We start from the raw sequence: 18,945 nt of genomic DNA, 5'->3' as shown, positions 1-18,945 counted from the left end.
GAAACTGAGAACATTTTAAACTAGTCAAACTGGCACAGACTTTTAGGGTTAATGATTTGTGATGTGAAACAATGCATGAATTAAGTATGATTATGGGGAAGAACAGATGTGTCAGAAGTCTGAAGTTATGGCCTAGAAATGACTGAACACATAACAGAACTTGGACACAGTAATTTCATTTTGTACCTGCAGAAAGATAGCAGTGCATTCATCTACTGTCAGCACAACATATTGATCTGTACTTCCAAAGAGCCTTAAGGAGTAACTGCTGCTTCTTTCAACAAAGGTAATGCTGTACCTAAAAAAGTAAAATTATTTCATTAAAACTAAGACAAGTAAAATAATACCATTTTCTTAAAGGAAATGGATAACAGACACCCTTTAATACAGTTTTTAAACTTATATAGTCTTGATCTTTCTCAAATACTCAGTTCACTTCAAGACACACTTGAACAATACCTATCAATGTAGCAGTAATTAAATTATATTGCTAACTGCATGGAGTATCACCTTGACATCCAGGCTTTGAGTTTACAAAAAAATAGAGGTAATATAGAAACTAAGATAGATACTAGCAACTTCTAACTTTACATACTGCATTTCTTTTCTCCTTTCATGACTGTGCAGCACAAAGCAAAGCAAACTGCTTGATTGCCATTGGTATGATCCTAAAGTTTCTGAGTGACTTAGAACTGCCAACAGCAAAGGCTCGTGTTGTGTTTTACTAGGAAACACAAGAGACCTAAACCTGAATCTGCCAGTATGGCCTCTAGAAACTTGTATGGACAGTGTATTCAGACATTTTAAAAAGTAAACTCTTCCCTTTTCTGAAATCATACAGCTCTTTGCTCACCTATTTAACTCCTTCACCAGTGCTAAAAGAAGCTAGTGAAAAAGTAACAAAACATTGTTCCCTATGGCCAGGCTGAACAGAGAACTTGAACAAGTCAGAATTTAAAAGCATATCAGATTATGTGTTCAAATTTTAAATGTCAAAGACATATATTTTTTTTCCCTTACTGAATTGTAATTAGACACAGACCAAAAATGGCTCCACAGCTGACTCAAAGATACAGCCAGGATTAAAACTGGCATGTCTGTCCCACAACATGGTGAAATCAACTATCTGTATCTCTGTCAATATGTTTGAGAGATATTGCTGCTCTGCTTCCTATTTCTTTGTTTCAGTGTTTCTTTGTTTCTTTCATTCGTTCTTTTCTTTTTTTTACTTTCCCTCCATGAGATATAAGGTAGCGTTACCAAGCATTTATTATGGTGAGAACAAAATTCAAGAAAATTATGTCAAAGATATAATAAAGAAGCACAATGATTTACAACCCTAGAAGTATTCCTACAGGTTATAAAGTACTAAAAATTAGGTGAATAGTGGATATGAATTTTATTAATAAATTAGCTTTTATTTTGAACTTAGCCTCTCCTAAACACTGTGATGCACCAGAAAATAAGATGTTTTACTATTGTTCAGTTTGAGTATTCAGCATAGCTTCAGTGGATAAAAACAACAAAAACAGAAAAATCCCCAAGCAACTTTTATGAAGAATTAAATACAAAGTTTTCCAAGGACCAAGAAGCACAAAAGAAAAGTTTACAAACACCATGATTTTCAGAGAAAAGCAGACAATTTAAAAAGTTGTTCCGATTTAAAAATGCCAGCTACAATGTAAAAAATTGGCCAATTCCATTCTGGTTGGCATGTGTGTAGTTATCAACTAAGTTATCAACTTCAACAGAAAAAACTATATTCTTGTCTCTGGAAGAGCTATTAGTGTAATTGCAGAAATGTATGTGATAGCCAAGTAGATGACTTATACATGATAGAGTAGAATAACATACATGTGCTGCAAATCTGAAAATAAATAGCCCACAGAAGCCCTTCCTTTCACTCACTTGGATTCAAAAAGCTGAAGAATATCTGGCATATTAAGAAGACCTTCAGTTGTCAGAAATACATACGGAATCTGTACTTCCAGAAGAAAGGAACCACCATGATTCCCTGAAACATTTTGTATGTAAGATAACAGTTTAATAAGCAAAAAACTACAGATACAAATGGACACTCAAAAATGCACCTTTAATTAATCTTCAATAAAATGCTTCCACTCCATCCATTTTTTTTTTCCCCAAAATGAAACTCAATTGAATCTTTTTGAAATTATGCTTAACTTCAGAGTTTTTTAGATCTGCAGCATTCCCTTAGAATGAGGAAGGGTGGATACAGCTTGCAGAAGCTGTAAACAACTTAGGAACTTGGCACAAGTCTCTTATAGACCCACATGTACTCCTACATCCTGACCAAAACTAGGCTTACACTCGAATGAAAACACCTTCTTGCTGCATAGATAACCTAACTCTGTTTGTTGAGCTTTAGCCCTCATAATGTTTTGCTCATTCTCTTCCACAGGCATAAGAATGTAGCATTTTATGGAACAGAAAATGTTTTCTTTTCATAGGTCAGTCTAACTGCTTATTACAATTCTGGAGAGCACTTACCCATTTGTATTGTTTCAGGGAGGGTGGTTTTAAAAGTCATGTAAGTAACATTCAGATTTTTGCACAGATTTTTCCAGCCAGAATTTTCAGAATAATCATATTCCATTACTAGTGAGAAGTGCGTCCAAGGGAAGTCAGCTCCAATTTGCTGATTATGTACAATAATGCAGGAATATCTACTAAAACTTAAAAAACCCCAAGAAATTATGAATAAAAATAAATGCAGGTAGAAATACCCTCAGAACAAAATAAACTCAGTTTTACTTTGACAAATTCTAACTGCTTAAAGTCTGTTTACAAAAATATATTTACCCTTCCTGGCTAAGGTTCCAACTCCTTTAAAAGTTAATTTAAAAATCAAAAGCTGTATTCTTCCTCCTACAATTATATGCCTAAAATATCATATATTTCAGAAATGTCATAATTTGTAATTTCTTCTGTTATGCCCTTTCACCCTCTTTTTCTATAACAAGCAAAAATAATGTCTCTCTACATATTTCTCTTTTTCTAAACACGCAAAACAACATATAAAGAATATGCAATTGTTTGTTCCTAAAGTTCCTCTAGGCCTCACTAAGCATTTTTCTAGAGCGGACAAAACTGTCAACTCTAAAAATGAATCTGGTGAAAACTATTGCTATCAAACTAATTCTACCATGAAAACTTTACTCCAGACTGGAAAGACCCATGGAAAGGAACTGAAGTAACCGAAGTTTCACTGACCTTAGTCTCGACTAAAGAATTTGTTCTCATGAATCAAGATTTTAACTTACTTGTTTATGATCTCTTTACAACTTAAAGGGCTTCCTTTTTTCTCAGAATTCAAATCCACAGCTTTCAAACCTGCTTAAAAAAAATAAATTAAACAGTTGATTAAATAAATAAGCCTCTAAGACTATGAATCAACACACAACAGTAAGTGGCAAAGTAGCAAAACACAGGTTATTAAAATTTTAGGTATTACGTAGTCTATCTTGCTGAAGTTCTATACAATTTCTGCACTGTACTGTTGAATGCAATGATTTAGAAACTTCATTCTCAGAACCCAAGGAAAAAGTAATGCAAACAAGTTTAATGTCTCACAAACCACAACCCTATTACCTTAAAATGAAAAATTAAAGGGTAATACAAAAGGAAGAATATTTTCCTCTTTATAAGTTAAATCTCTTTACATTTTTTGTACATTTGAAATTTTAACCGGAAGATGTGTCTAAGAAGGAATGTTGGTTCTACACAAGTGCCTTTTTTCAAAAGCGTAGTTGGATTGACTTGTGTTTGCAAACAATTCTTAAGATCTTAAAACAAATAAAGCTCTTTTCATTAAATATTATTATTAGTAAAAGCACTGTGAACATGCCTCCTCCCTTTCAAAACATTCTAAAAGACAGGCTTTCTTCTTTTAACAGCACAGGAAATCTAACTTTATTTTTAAAGGCAAAAGAACAGTACAATACATGACACTTGATAAGGTTCAAGCAAATAGGATTTGTGAAAATGGATTTAAAAAAAAGCAATATAAAAGGAGTCAGTGACTTGTTCTAAACATAGCTATAGGCTCAAATTATAATTTTCCTGAAACCTGTTTGCTTTACTAACTGAATTTGCAGTGTTGAACAAGTTTGTACTTGTGAAATCACTCACAGGTAAAATGTTGAAGTGATGAAAGTGTTGCTTTTATCAGTGGGGAGGTGGGATATTGGAAACAGAATATTTTTGCCTTGAACTTTATAGATTGACACAGCTTATGCTGATGTATCTAACAAATTAGCAAATGATCAGCAACATATAGCCAAAGGAAAATTTGTATCTGTACCTGAATACTCATTCAAGGCTTTATGCTTGGGAGTTTAGTTAAGACTTTTAAAATCTAACTGCTCTGAATATGCTTGCAGGGAAGAAAGCTTGTGACTAATGATCAGCTAAAAATGACGAGACAATCCAATCAAGAGAAGAGATACAAATACAATTAGGCAATGGGCTGTCCATAGCTCCTTCATCTTCTGTTGAAAAAAATCTTTGACTCAGCAGATAAATTATCACTCTCTTGAAACAGAAAACATTAGACCAGAACTCTTAAACGGGAGAAAACAAAATTAAAAGATAAAAGGCTGATGGAAGAGTTATGAAAATTAAACGTCAAGAAAAATATGTAGAAAGGGTCCTGATGAGAAGGGAGAAATACCTGCACCAAGCATTTACACAGGAATGCAGCAATCTACAGAATAACAGCTAATTTTTTTTTTTCAAAAATGCACATAAAATAATCATTTACCTTCTATCCTAGATAATGGGTGAATGAAGGCAGCTTTTTCTCTTTCAGAGTCCACTCTTGTAATGATTAGTATCTGTATGAAGACAATTAAAAGAAACTCAAGTAAGGTTAAATGTTTTTCTTTCAGTCTGCATACATCTTTCTTTCTCGTCTGCATAGAAAACACAAGATTGAATAAACAGATGGCAAAACCAGAAACTTTGGAGTTTTCCACAATGGCAATCAAAGAATATTTCAAGTTGGAAGGGACCCATAAGGATGGAGTCCAATTCCCTGCTTCTCACAGGAGTACCTAAAACTAAACGATATGACTATATCCAAGAGCTTCGTGAACTTAGATAGGCTTAGTGCTTTAACCACTTATGCAGAAGTCTGTTCCAGAGAAGACCATACTCTAAGTGAGGAATCTTTTGCCTAATGTGCCTGAATTTCCTCTGACAGCACTTAATTCCAGTTGCTTGTGTCCTATTACTGGTCACCAAAGAGAGGAGATATGCAGCTTCCTCTCCTGTTTTGCTTCAGGAAGGTGTGGGCTGTGATGGGGTCACCCCTCAGCCACCTCAGGATATGCACCTTCTCCACAAGGAACAACAAAAATCACCTCAGCTGCCCCTCTTCTTGCCCTTGAGGTCTTCTATCATCTTGGTCCCTTTCCTCTGGACAGACAAAACAGACAAGTTTGATATCCTCCTTATATTGTGGCACCCAGAACTGCCCCCAGCACTCAAGGTGAGGCTGCCCCAGTGCAGAGCAGAGCAGGACAATCCCTTTGCCTGGCTGTGATGCTGTGCCTGATGCACCCCAGGACACGGGGGCCCTCCTGGCTGCCAGGGCACTGCTGACTCAACTTGCCATTGACCCAGACTTCTAGTCTCTTCCCACTGGGCTCCAGTCTCTTTCCCAATTTGTATGTATAATCATGATTGCCCCATCCCAGGAGGAGAATTTTCACTTAGTCTCCATATATTTCATAGAGCTGGTGAGTACTCAGCTCTCTAGTTTAACTTTTCTGTAAGGCCTTTCTATCCTCAAGAGAGTTCGTTTAGGCCATCTCCTCCGAATTTAGTATCATCAGTAAAATCACTTAATGTACTTTTAATTCCTGTGTCCAGTCAACTCATAAAAAACATTTAAGAACACTGTCTCTAAAACTGAGTCCTGGGGAATGTCACTGGCCACCAGCCTGATGTAATTCCCTTCACTGTAATTCTTTGAGCTCAACCCATCTGTCAACGGCTCACCCAACCCAGTATTATGAACTAGTCTAGCTCTGCGATGAACAATTCATCTAGAATACTGTGAGAGACATTTGCTAAAGTTGCAAACTATACTCACTGGCTTCCCTTGATCAGCTAGGTGGGTCACCTTGGCATAAGTGCGAAAAGAAAGGAAATTAAGTTGGTTAAGGGGCACTTTTCTCTTGTGACCCTGTCCTGGCCATGGCCAATTCTCAAGCATTTTTCAGTAACTACCAGAATAAACTTTTCTATAATTTTAGCATGCACTGAAGTGGGACAGACAAGTCTGTAATTACCAGAGGCTTCCTTCCTTCCCTTCTTGAAAATTGAAACAACATTTAACATCTCCTAATCAGCTGGGATCTCTCCAGACTCCCAAGACAGTTGAAAAATAATGGAAAGAGTTCCCACAATGACATTTTTGAGCTCCTTCAGTATCCTAGGATGAACCTCACTGGGCTCTATATGTCTGTGCACATCCAAATGGAGCAGCAAGTCTCAAACAAGTTCAGGATTGGCTGGGAGTTCAACATTATCCTCAGTCACAGTCTTCTAACACTGGGCTCTGGGAGTTGAAGACAGAGGCAAAAGAAGGCATTGAATGTCTCTGCTTTGTCTATGTCCCAATTTGTGAGGTGACCAACCTTGTTGAGCAACAGACTGATGTTGTCTTTTGTTCTTATTTTCCTCTTGACTTATTTAAAAAGCTCTCTTCATCATTCTTCACAGTGTTGGCCAGCTTGAACTTCAATTGAGCTTTGGCCACATAAATTTTCTCCCTACAGGAGTGGACAGCATCTTTAAAGTCCCTTCATGTCACCTGCTGATAAGTGACGTCCCAACTCCATACACCTTCCTTTTCCACCTAAATTCTGGAAGATCCCTGCTCAGGCAGGCCAGGCTTCTACCTCGCTTGCCTTGCTTTTGACTTGACTTGCTCCTGAACTCATAAAGAATGCTAGTTAAAGACACTAAAGATATTATACCCCATTATTACTATTGTACTAGACAGATCTGTCACATTAGAAAAATTATCCTTATGGAGACAAAACTTAATCTGAAGATATCTAGAATTCAGCCTGCAAGGTATTTATGTAACAAAGGGAGGTACAGCATGAACTGCTAAACTGATCAGGAAGATCTTCCAACCTGTAGATTGAGTCCCAAAAGTGTTTCTGCCAGAGATCTGAGACTCATTGAATATTGCTTAACACAAAAATGTTGAAAAGAATTAGAATCTAACAAACTGACACAGTCTTAAAAGAAATCCCCATCAGAGAAGGTGTTTACCTTGTCCATCATTTTAACTGATACAAACTAAACATGTTACACTAAGTATATAAAGAAGAATATGTACCTTAATACATCACCATACTTTCTGACAGGATTTCTGTTGTTCAGGCTCTCTGAACTTTTATGCCATTTTACATGAGATAAGATTTTAAAGAAGGCATATAGCATCGACCAATTTTTAAGATTTACAGACATAAGATAATAGTATGTGTAAATATTAAAAGCATATTAGATCTTGTCAAAAAAGGACTTCTGGTCAGACAGAGGCAGATTTCAATTTCCATAAGCAGGTGCAAAGAAGAGCCAGTCAACAATCCACTGGCATTTTTATAAGCAGTTTTGGACAACTGCATTTATAAAAGCAGACCTGCTTTTCTGTACACAATTCAAAAGCAGACATTATATGTTCATGTGAGCTAGATGAAATTTTGAGTAATTTTCCATCTAATCATGAGTACAAAAGATAATGAAACAAAGAGCAATTTCTTTTTTCTAAACCAGCAGTAACTTCTTCCTTACAAAGGAAATGTCCCATTACAATCCTGCATCAGTAACAACTTTGGCTAATAAAAGGATAATGAAACTATCCTATTTCACATCATATTAACTGATATTGACGTGATATGATAAAACAGTAAATAGTTTATGGAATACAACTTTTACTTCTTGTTAAACTGAAATACTCCTTCTACCTAGTCTGGCTCGTTAAAACCTGTCTCTGAATGTTAGGAAACAGGAAACAATTAGTAATTGTGAATAAAATCATATATAGCATTATATTGCATGCATATCTGTACATGACTAAGTCAAGGAAGCAAGTCAAAACTCTGGAATTATAGCTAAAAAATTTTTAAAATCATGGCTAGTGGAGTTCAGAAAAAAGCCAAATTGCCACTGAGCTGACTTCAAAATGACATCAAGTTCTCATACGCCTCCTACTACAACATGATCCTAGTACCACAAAGCAAAACGTGCAGCTCTTAAGACGACAAAAAGGATGCAAAATCATCCTAGTGTGTCTGCTGAAGGACAGACAAGACAATCAGCCCCATTTTATTTTTGTTGCTTCAATTTTAAATTCAAAAAGAGTATATAATAAGTTGTTATATTGTTCTTCTCAGCAAAATTTAATCAAAAGACATTCAGAGCTCCCAGTGCAACTCTTAAACACAAGAAGAATAAATCCTCAGGAAGTGAAGTATGGAAATTAGCTAAAATAAACTTAAAGATCTTTTTTGGCTGTGTTTAGGATCATAACTTCTATTCCAAACAGTTAGAACACTTTAAACACTATGCATTTCATTCCGTTTCCTAATGTGATCAGTTTTATGTAAAGAAATAATAAATATTTTGCAAAGGAAAGTGGTGTTTGACACTGTGTCATATCACCCAAAATATTCACACATCCAGAAAAGAGAATCTTTGGGTAATTTGAATATCCTCCGAAACTCTCTCTTCCATGCCAAAGCTATCACTCACAGATGTTTGCTTCTTGTATCATTCAAATGCCAGGAGGTTGGCCAGATACACTGGTTAAGCAGAGGTTATCTGTGGATAAGACCATCCACACACTCCTTGGCGTATGTGTGCTCCAAGTCGTCATATAAGCACACAATCATGACTTGTGCTATGATTCTCTCTCTGCCAGATGACTGAGGCTTTCAAACAAAAGGCTATATTATAATTTTTAGTAACTGATATAACTGATACAATAAACTTATCAAGAAAACAAAACCACCTGCAACAAGATAAAGTCCTGGCAATGCTAAAACTCTTTTGCATGTTATTTCACGCATGCAACAAAGGGAGATTTGATCAAACAAAACTTGTCCTGCTGCAATAGAGTTCTTAAAATTTATTTAGCCTTATTTAATAGATACCATGAGGTAATTATTAGACTTTTTTCATAAATGAACCCTTGTTCAAACACAATCTTGCAATTACTCATGTAATCTGGAACAATTTTGCTTGTTAAGAGAAATTGGTTACTTTGTTAACCTTAACACTGTGCTTCTCTCCACAACTTTTCATCCAATTTAACATTTCACACTGAAGTGCTGTTATTTTGGGATGCGTTTCATGTTTTTTCTGGCTGCTGTACTGTACAATCTTCAGCTGCCTCCAGATATTATTCAAACAGGATTCTAAAATGTTTTTATAGATATCCTTTGCCTTGGACAAATAACCTGTTAATAAAGCAACAAAAGAAGTAAATGAAGTGACAAAAGAGAATTGTCAAGCATTGTGTTCAATCTGCACATCAATTTAAAATCTATGTGAAGGTATCTTACACAAAAACAGATGGAATGTTAATGGCTCCCCAATATGGAAGGAGAATATGACCACTAATTGGGTACATAAATGGTGTTTATAAGACTGCTGCACTTTATGTAGTATCTGCTATGTAACTCCAGACAGAATTATACAAGATAACATCCTAAAACTGCAGATGCTAGCAGCAACACTCTCATACTTAACTAATCCATAGTGTTTATACTAAGTAACAACAGTATTTCTATCAGTGTTGTCTACAGCTTGCTTGTCCTGTGTGTTTACCACTCTCCATACTACCACAACTACTTTCAACTCAGAATAGTGCCTTCTGTGTATAAATGGTGAACAATGCTGGGGTTATCTGAAAATGCATAAAGAAAAGATAGATCCAACATAACTACATGATGAATCACACAGCACAACAACACAACCGTGAAGACTACAAGGTCTACTTAGTATCTCACTCAATTTTCTAATTTTTTTCAGATTTTTTTAACTTGTACAAATTCCTGTGTGAGCTGTTGCTCAGGTTTGGAAACACAGACGCTTTTGTAACGCTGAAATATCATCTAGGAGTGCTCCTGCTACAACAAAGAGTAGAGGAAGAACTGCTCATTTTTCTTCCTCCTATCCTTCTATATTGTTTATAGTAATGATAGAAAATGTACAAGTAGAAAATATATAAGTAGAAGCCTAATGTACTTAGGCTTCTACTTATATATTCATTCTGTATTCTTCTTCCTACTCTTTATTGCTAGAAATATTTCAGGAAATACAAAGTATTTTCCCCTACACTTCAGTTTATGGCAGATGTTTTACATTTTACATCACTTTCAAAGAAACACCATCCATAAAGTTCAGACTGAAGGTAGATGCTCTGAAGCAACTTTATCTCCTATAAAGACATAAGGAGTCTGACTTTCCTAGGGCATTCATAAACACTGATTTCAATGTCTTGTAGACCTATCCTGAGAGAGGTATTTGAAAATTCGAAACACACAACTACAGGAATTTGACAAGCTCAGCATTATCATTTCAGGCATTAAACTGGGTTACAAAGGATTGCCATATTCCAAATTTGAATAAGACCAGAAAAGCTCAAAAAAAAAAAAGCTTCTACATAAGTCCAGTGTTCCAAGTTCAAGCCTCTTTCCTCATGACACATTAGATAATATTTAAGATTTTGCTAAAAATGCTCTCAGATTTAAGTAGCTCACTTCCATGGAGCCTAGCAATATTTTATGTGGAATGTGTTCCATACTCACAAAAGATAGATGGTAAATAGAAAAGGACTTTTGCATGTTCCTCAGTTTCCACATAGAGATTCTCATGAAAATTTGTCATTCTGAGATACAAGACATATTAGATATGTGAAAGCTCTTTATGAATAGAATTAGAAACAGCAGTCTATTAGTCATGATGGCAAAGAGTCACAGCTACAAACATGAGGGATTGTCTGCAGAATGAATACAAAGCTTTGGGTTTCTGGGTATCATTATTCAGGACTGAAAACAAACCTAGAGCTGTATCCAAGCCACATGTTAGCAGCAGATCTCGAACTGTCACCAGCAGGTGTACCAGAGCAGCGTGTCTGAACAGCATGATCTCCTTCTCATCTATTTTACCTATACAAATAGAAGACAGAGGTGTGGTCTACATAAGATGTCACAAGTCACATTTTATATGTGTGTGTGTATATATATATATATATATATATATATATATATATATATATATATATGTAGCCAGCTTAAAAGGTCCTGGTATCTAAGCATTTTCATTAAACACAGTTAACATAGATAACCTTCAAAGTTTAACTTTCAGATCTGGTGGTCATGCCAAATAGCTTAAGATATAGCATAACATTTCGCAGGTCATCTGTCCCAGGGCAAGTGGCACACAGGCCAATGTTTTTGAAAGGTGTGTACAGATAGATGATGCTTCTGGAGGAGGAGGTAACAGTTCTGCATGGCATATCATTAAAACCACATTGCTTTACTGATTTTAGTGTGGCAATTCTCTGCACCTAATTAACATCTTATTATGAGAATCTTCACCCTCAAGAAAGTAAATTTGAATGACATTTGCTTCTTCTTAACCCCAAACACACCAAACAAATTTATGGGCTTCCTATTCTGTATTGTGTGTCCATTTTGAATATATATTATAGGACTTGATTGAACAGGAAGGAATTTCTAGTCTGAAGACAGAAGGAATTTTTGAAAATTGCACACAGGTAATGGTGCAGTTCATCATCATAAACCAGAAATTTTTGAAAACACATCTACAGAGTAAGTGTGCTTAATAACAAAACACATTCTTCAAGATGCTTAAAAAGGCTGAGGAAGATAATCAAAGAATAAATTACTACAGCTGAAGGTGCATTCTAGGTGAAAAATAGTAGCTAGTTCTGTGCACTGGGATTAACATAACTTTAATTCAAAAAGACAAGCAACACACTTGGGAAGGAAAAATCAACTTAAGGACACAGCATACAGAAGACGTAGCTGGAAACTGCATGAAAGGCAAAGATCTTGCAACTATTCTGCACCAAAAGACAGAAAGTTAATGTCCTGCTCTGTTAGTGAAGGACTATCTCCAACTCTTTACACCAATCACCATAAAAACTCAGTGAGGAATACAAGTAATTTAGAAAAAACAGAACACAGTAAGAAACCATTTTATGATGAAACACTGGAGCACTTGGTGATATTTGATGCATAAAAGACCAGCAAGGGAATAGTAATCTGCTAATAGATCACTACCATCACAGTAAGTGATTGTTTTCTGTGTTCACACAGAGATTAAGGAACAAATATACCAGCACGATCTGGGGAAAGTGGAATAAGACTGGATATTGTGAAACTATTTAAAACCAGGAAGGAAATAAAAGAAGTATGTTACTAGGGAGATTTCTGTATCTTATACAGAAACAGAGAAATATTCATTAGGAATGAATTGGATATTTTCTCTCTTTCTGTGGACCTTCCAGCAAGAAAGTTCTTACTTTCTTCTGCTGCTTTAGCTGGGGAAAAATGCAATGTCTGTAGCATGTAAACTACATCTGAGAGTATAAGTTTTCTTAAATTAATCTTGAATTGAAATGCAGACTCTTACATATTTTTTTCCTTGATTCAGAGAAGCAGTAGTAATTTTCTGCACACTTTTCTCACAAATGTTTTCCTTTCTGTGATTCACTGATACAGATATAGATACCATGTTTATCGCTCGTTTGTAAAGATGGTGTTTGCTTTTTTGTAAACTCCTTCACATTAAGAAAACACTGCTGCTGATAATTTTAATACAGTGATTCTATTAATCACAGTCTGTCATTCTGTAGGGCCAACTACAGTTTCTTTTTGTTTGCCTTCTCATTTGTCATTTCATGGCTGTTAATGTTTTTTTTTTGAGAAAAATACATTCAACACAGAAAGCAATGAAATTGAGGCAGCAAGAGTTTATTGCATAATTTATGACACAATATAGAAACCTGGCAGGTAGTAGACAGCCTACTATGTTATCCTTACAACTAGTTCTCAACTATGAGCTGTACAACTCAAAAAATAACACAAAATACCAAGTAACATCCTAAATGTTCCTTGAACCAGTCTCTACTTTGTTATGAAGTTTTCCAGACACTCTTTACAGTCAAAAATCTTTGTAAGGGGTCACTGACTTTGATTACTTTCCTTCTAATTTTTCTGGTTTTATAGTGCTTTCACATGCCACATAGGAGAGAAATGAAGTCAAAAGGAATCCAAAGAATTATGGATTTTTTTTTTTGTCCTCATTTCTAACATGGACATTATGCAGGTGTGACCAAAAAAAAAAAAAAAAAAAAAAAAAAGAACACTGTTTGCTATAGAAACAGCATTTCTGAAGTATATGTAAAATCTTTTAAATTGAAATCCAATTAGTATTGTAACTTTGGTATTGTAATATTGATGTTAACAAATGTAAAGCTGAACGAGGAGACAGTTTTGAAATACAAAAGGAAATTAGTTGTAACTCTATAAGATAGACTATTAAAAGATTTACCATTAATTTATAAAACATCTTGAACCTCGTCTCACCAATTAAATCTGTATTAGTTTTAAAGAACAGATGTTTGAAAGACATACCTTGTTTAAAATTATCACATATCACTTTCTCTTGCTGTTTTAAGAAAAACCTTGTATGATCAAATTTAACACTGTCAAAGCTCCAAGTAACAGAAGCAAGTACACCCAGGTCTGTCAAATCTTTTAGTACAGGAATAGCTGCTTCTTCCAAGAGGCAGTATGCCTGGCATTGGCTTTCTGGATAACACAGTAAAAAAAAATAATAATGAAGTTTTGTTTCACTTATCACTACTGGACATGAATATTTTAAAGACCTAGCAAAACATTAACAACTTTATCTTGTTCATGCAAGCTGCAACATTAATGGAAAAAAGTTAACTTGCCACAGAGTCTCCTGAGTGGTAGCAATCAGCTGATCCTCACAGCAGGTAACCACATTGTTCCACGCATTTGATAACATGATCAAACTCCATGAGGAGAAGCTAGAATTTTCTACTCCTGTGACTCACACTAAGATTGTTCTACTATTCAGTTGTTCTACAGCAGCCTGTTTCTACATTATAGTAATTTTCAAAATGCTGATTTTTGTTTTTACTGCAGAAATGCTTTAATTTCTCTCCCCTGCTGCATTAAAGGAATTTTGCTTTAAAATTTATAACAAAAAAAAATTAAAAACAAGCTTAAAGCTATGATTCCCATCTCAGATGGGAATAAATGAAAATACTACTCTACTCTTTCACTGGTTCTGTGAAAGAAAATCCTATTAAGCACATGGCTCAAATGAATGCATTTCCACGTATAACCCAACTAATCTGTGCTAGGCCTACAACTTCCTAGGGCTGGGCATTTTTAAGGCTATATAATAGCTTGGATAAATATTTCTAGGTTCTCCTCTACCATTTCTACTGCATGAGAAAAGTGTTGTCAGTTATGTTCTTTGATACAATGCCTCATACAACAGCCAGAGTTCAAGGGGTAAGGCCCCGTCATGTCTGAGATAAATCCATTGCTGATTTCTACTGTGTTAAAGACCTTTCCTGTCAAAATGACTACTGATCTCTTCCATCCCCGTTTCTTATTTACTCAGACAAAAAGGTGCAAAATAATAAATGGAAAGTACTAAACGGCATTAAGAGATTTCATGCCTGCTAATTTTGACCAGACATAACTCTAAGTCCCAGTTACTTTTCTTACCTTGCATGCAATTTGCTTTAGTCTTAAGATGGGGCTCCATAGCCTGCTCTCACATCTGTGCCAAAATAAATATCCATCTACTTGCAATACTTTCAGCCACAAAGAGAAGAGACTAAGTCTAATAATTTCTGTATTTGTCTGAGCTGTACTATTTTATATAAATTTCTACTGCAAAACTATATAGAATCATAGAATAAGTAAGATCATTGAGCTCAACTGCTAACCCAGTGCCACCATGTTCACCACTAACCCATATCCCCAAGGGCCACATACTCAGGTGTTTTTAACACTGCCAGGAATGGTGAGTCCACCATTACCCTGAGAAGCCAGTTCCTGCCTGACCACCTTTTCAGTGAAGAAGGTTTTCCCAACATCCAACATAAACCTCATCTGGTGCAGCTTGATGCCATTCCTCTGGTCCTGTCACTTGCTACCTGGGAGAAGATAAAGCAGTTCCAAAATAGTGTATACCTGATGGTTGAATATTGACAGTGATACTGTCTTTATTCTCTTGGGTTTTTTCCTCTGTTTTTACAGTCTCACAAAAAGAATCATCCTCTTTGTGAACACTCATATGCTGCTCTTCAAGCTGTATCACTAAATAATGAAATCACAAGTGAATATTAGCTAGTATCACAAAAGCAGCTCAATAAGCTGAAATAAGAAAACTGCTTTCAAATAAGAAAACTGCTCTATAAATTACTCTACATGCAAACATACTTTCAAATGAAGTTGTTTCTGTGAAACATACATTTTCTCTTCATGAATTCTTTATTGTTTTCCTGGGCTTATACAGTAGAAAAATCCACAAGACCCAAAACCAGATTAGGCCCTGTTTGCCTTCACAGCCCAAGAAGTCAGGCATTATCAGACTGCTCTTCCTGAGGGTGGAAATACAGAGCTGGGAAAGTTCAGGGGCTGGTACTACTGGTCTATAATATAGTTCCACAGGAAACCTCATATGCCTTTATATGGAGAAAAACCATTCATGATAGAAAAGATGCTGACGACCATAAGGAGCTCAAAATATGAAAAATACATCAGTGAGTCTGAGTTCAAGAGTTTAGATACTTTAAGCCATGCAGAAAGCACATAGAAGTTGCAAATTGAAAAAAAAAGGATTAAAATAACTGGATATTGAAAATATTTTTTCTCCTGTCATCTAGCTATCTTTTGCAAATTGTTAATATTCCTAAGTAGCCTGCCCTTCTTCTTGATACATATAGATGCATGAAATTCAACTCTGGCCACAAAGCTTCTTCTATCTCTTTATTTCTGATTATTTTTCTGTGAGAGAGGTTCTTATTGAATAAGAATATTCTCATAAATATTATTGATTTTTCTAGTTAAGAATGCCACTTTCCTCAGCAAAAAAACTAAAAATGCAGAGACAAAAGGCAAAAAAATATTGAATTTTTATTCTAGTTAACTTAGATAACTTGCCTTATTTTGAAAAGATAGCTGGGGTTCAAAACTGGATCACTGAGTTGTTTCTTCTATTACCTTCCTGCGTATTTTCTAAATATTACACACAATGATAACTTTAAAAAAAACTAAGTCAAGCAACGAAGAGGCCTTAAGAGCACTTCTGGCCTTTCTAATTTTCAGTTAGAGTTAGAATTACCCTTGATAAAAACTTTAATTCAAAATGATGCAATGTTTTATATCATTTCTACATCGATGTGGCTTATCACAGACCCCTGTATTTTAATGGCTTCTCTATATGGCAGGTGTAAGTGATCTGCACACTGTGGTCTACCTGTACACATATCCTAATCTGCATTGAATCTTCTTAAACGCTCCCAAGCCTACTAGTGAATGTGACAGCTTGTCTTTCAATAAGCTTGGACTCCTCGTTAGGCAATGCAGTTCTGGTCAGGGTCCACTAGATGACAGCATAAAACTTCAGGTACCTCGGTCTCTTACTTCTAAAATCTGCATTGCTTTCTGACGCCATGAAGAGTTTTATGCATCTCCGACAGTGTCAGAAACACATGAATTTTACAAAAAAATAATTACTCCCAAAGGATTACATAAGCTTGGAATTAAAGAAACATCCCAACTCTACAGGAACTATTGCGGAGGCTTCTATGTAACAACTGTGTGGTTTTGGTTTTTTTTAAATGCTAGACATTTAACTAAAACATAGATAAAAGTTATTGCAAAAATTATGCCATACAAGTCCAAAAAGTTTCTCAAAAATTTTTTCATATAATTATATTCTGAAAAGTGAATTTGGAGGTATGCCACTGTTACCTGCCACTTTAAGTCACAGATATTTCTTTTTCAAAACAAATAAAAAATTCGACTTCTTTTTTTCTCTCTGCTATTTCGCACTCCTTCAATGTTGAACACATACCTGATACTCTTTCCCAAGTACTGCCATCAACAAGAACAGGCCTACCAGCAATTTTCTTTTTTCCTTAATATCTGTTCTGGTGTATTGTTTGACAATTTGATGGGGTTTGCACCAACGTTACTGGCTCAGATGAACACTTCCTGTTCATTTCCTAGGCTACAGAAGTGAGTACTGATATTTGCCATTTGATAACTACAATGGATTTGAGGATTACTACTTCTCCAAAGTGGCCAGGAGATACAATTTAGAACATATGGATGGAAGAGATCTCCTGAAATAAGTACCACCTACAGTTACTTTGTCAGAATAGGAAAAAGCCCAAAATATTTATTTTCTGAAACATCACTTCCAACAAAAAAAATCCTGTCTCAAAAAAAAAAAAAAAAAAACCACCCCCGCCCTCAGCTCATCCCAAGTAAACCAACCAACCAAAATCCTCTAATATATCTAAAGGAAAACAACAAAAGGTAAGATACTTAGCTAAAAAATCAGTTACATTTAAGACCATAAAAATGTTGCCAATTTACTTCAAATAATTGACTAGGATGAACTAGCATCTGTTGTAACTGGTGAAATAGAGAATAATTAAATCTGGAAAAAATGCAGAATAAACTGGTTCACATACCTTTTTCAGGTCTATCTCCATAATATTTTTCCTCTCTTTGAATGACTGTATATTTAGATCTCATCATAATAAAGTTGTTCAGATCTGAATCATCGCTGGCCCATTTAGAAGCAAGTGTAAGTGATGTAGGCTTTCCACCACAGGATGATTTGTCTAGTTTAGAAGACACATCTTTACAGCTGTCTGATTCAGATGGTTTGGGGGTTTTCTTTCCTTGGTTTAAGAAGCAAATTGCCTCTTCTGTCTTAAGCTTGCTTATGCTTCCTCCAGTAAGCTCTGCCACAGATGTACTTGTGCTTTGAATTTTGGCAGGTGATGGAGCACTCATGGCAAAGTTCTGCCTTTGAATCTGCAGTGACAAGTCAGGATTAACTTCTTTCTCTGACTGATGTCTTGCAGCAGAAAGAAGCTCTTGGTTTGCGACAGAATTCTTCTCCTCAAGCCATCCTAAAAAATACAATTTAATTTATGTGCTGCGACACAGATTTTTTTCTTTTCTTTCTCCTCATTGGAATTAAGGACTTTGGATGACTTACAGAGAAGGCATTTTTACAAACTTCTTTGCGCCTTCTCAGATTGCTAGGATCCCTTTTCAGAAAACTTCCACCTGACTAGTCCTAAGTAAAAATGCACAGTATTAAGATACAGAAGGCCATGCTATTGTTTGAAGTTTTCACCATCTACATGAGTTTTATTGATGCTGGATTTCAAGAAAGTGAGATGCAATATATTTCATTAGGAAGAAAAATTGACAATTTTTGTTTTTTAGAGGGAAAAAAGAAGAATGCAAACAGTTCTCTCTGAAGATATGCTTCACTAGAAATACAACTCTTTTTGCATTGTGGCTGCACATCCATCTGAAACACAGTAGCTAAACAATTAAAGAATGTAAAAAGCAGTTAACTGGAAATGTTCTTGCATGAGCAGCATCTATGTGTTTCACAATATACCATGTTACTGTCAATCCCTGTAGTATACAACCAAGGCACAATTGGTACCTTGCAGTCTGGCCATTGTTATACAACAAAATCTCTGAATAACTTTTTGGTTTTCTGTTGAAGTTAGATTACAAGTATGCAAAAAAGTCCATGGATGAGCTGTTCAAATTTGAAATAGTC

The 18,945-nt window shown here is 35.5% G+C and overlaps 1 protein-coding gene across 1 annotated transcript in view; it reads right to left on the bottom strand.

The window, feature by feature from the left end:
• Positions 1–18,945, bottom strand: part of SHOC1 (shortage in chiasmata 1) — a 48,275-nt gene that overhangs the window by 11,068 nt on the left and 18,262 nt on the right. Inside the window, exons 12-21 of the mRNA XM_059836423.1 lie at positions 17,828–18,274; positions 15,315–15,440; positions 13,710–13,886; positions 11,106–11,213; positions 9,313–9,500; positions 4,784–4,856; positions 3,285–3,354; positions 2,512–2,690; positions 1,909–2,014; positions 187–298 (exon numbers count right to left, since the gene is read on the bottom strand). Of these exons, the coding sequence (XP_059692406.1) occupies positions 187–298; positions 1,909–2,014; positions 2,512–2,690; positions 3,285–3,354; positions 4,784–4,856; positions 9,313–9,500; positions 11,106–11,213; positions 13,710–13,886; positions 15,315–15,440; positions 17,828–18,274 (1,586 nt within the window). The remainder of the gene's footprint in view (positions 1–186; positions 299–1,908; positions 2,015–2,511; positions 2,691–3,284; positions 3,355–4,783; positions 4,857–9,312; positions 9,501–11,105; positions 11,214–13,709; positions 13,887–15,314; positions 15,441–17,827; positions 18,275–18,945) is intronic.

Source organism: Haemorhous mexicanus, chromosome Z (assembly GCF_027477595.1).
Source record: "Haemorhous mexicanus isolate bHaeMex1 chromosome Z, bHaeMex1.pri, whole genome shotgun sequence".
Lineage (NCBI taxonomy): Eukaryota > Metazoa > Chordata > Aves > Passeriformes > Fringillidae > Haemorhous > Haemorhous mexicanus.
This window is presented reverse-complemented; position numbering and strand designations above follow the sequence as displayed.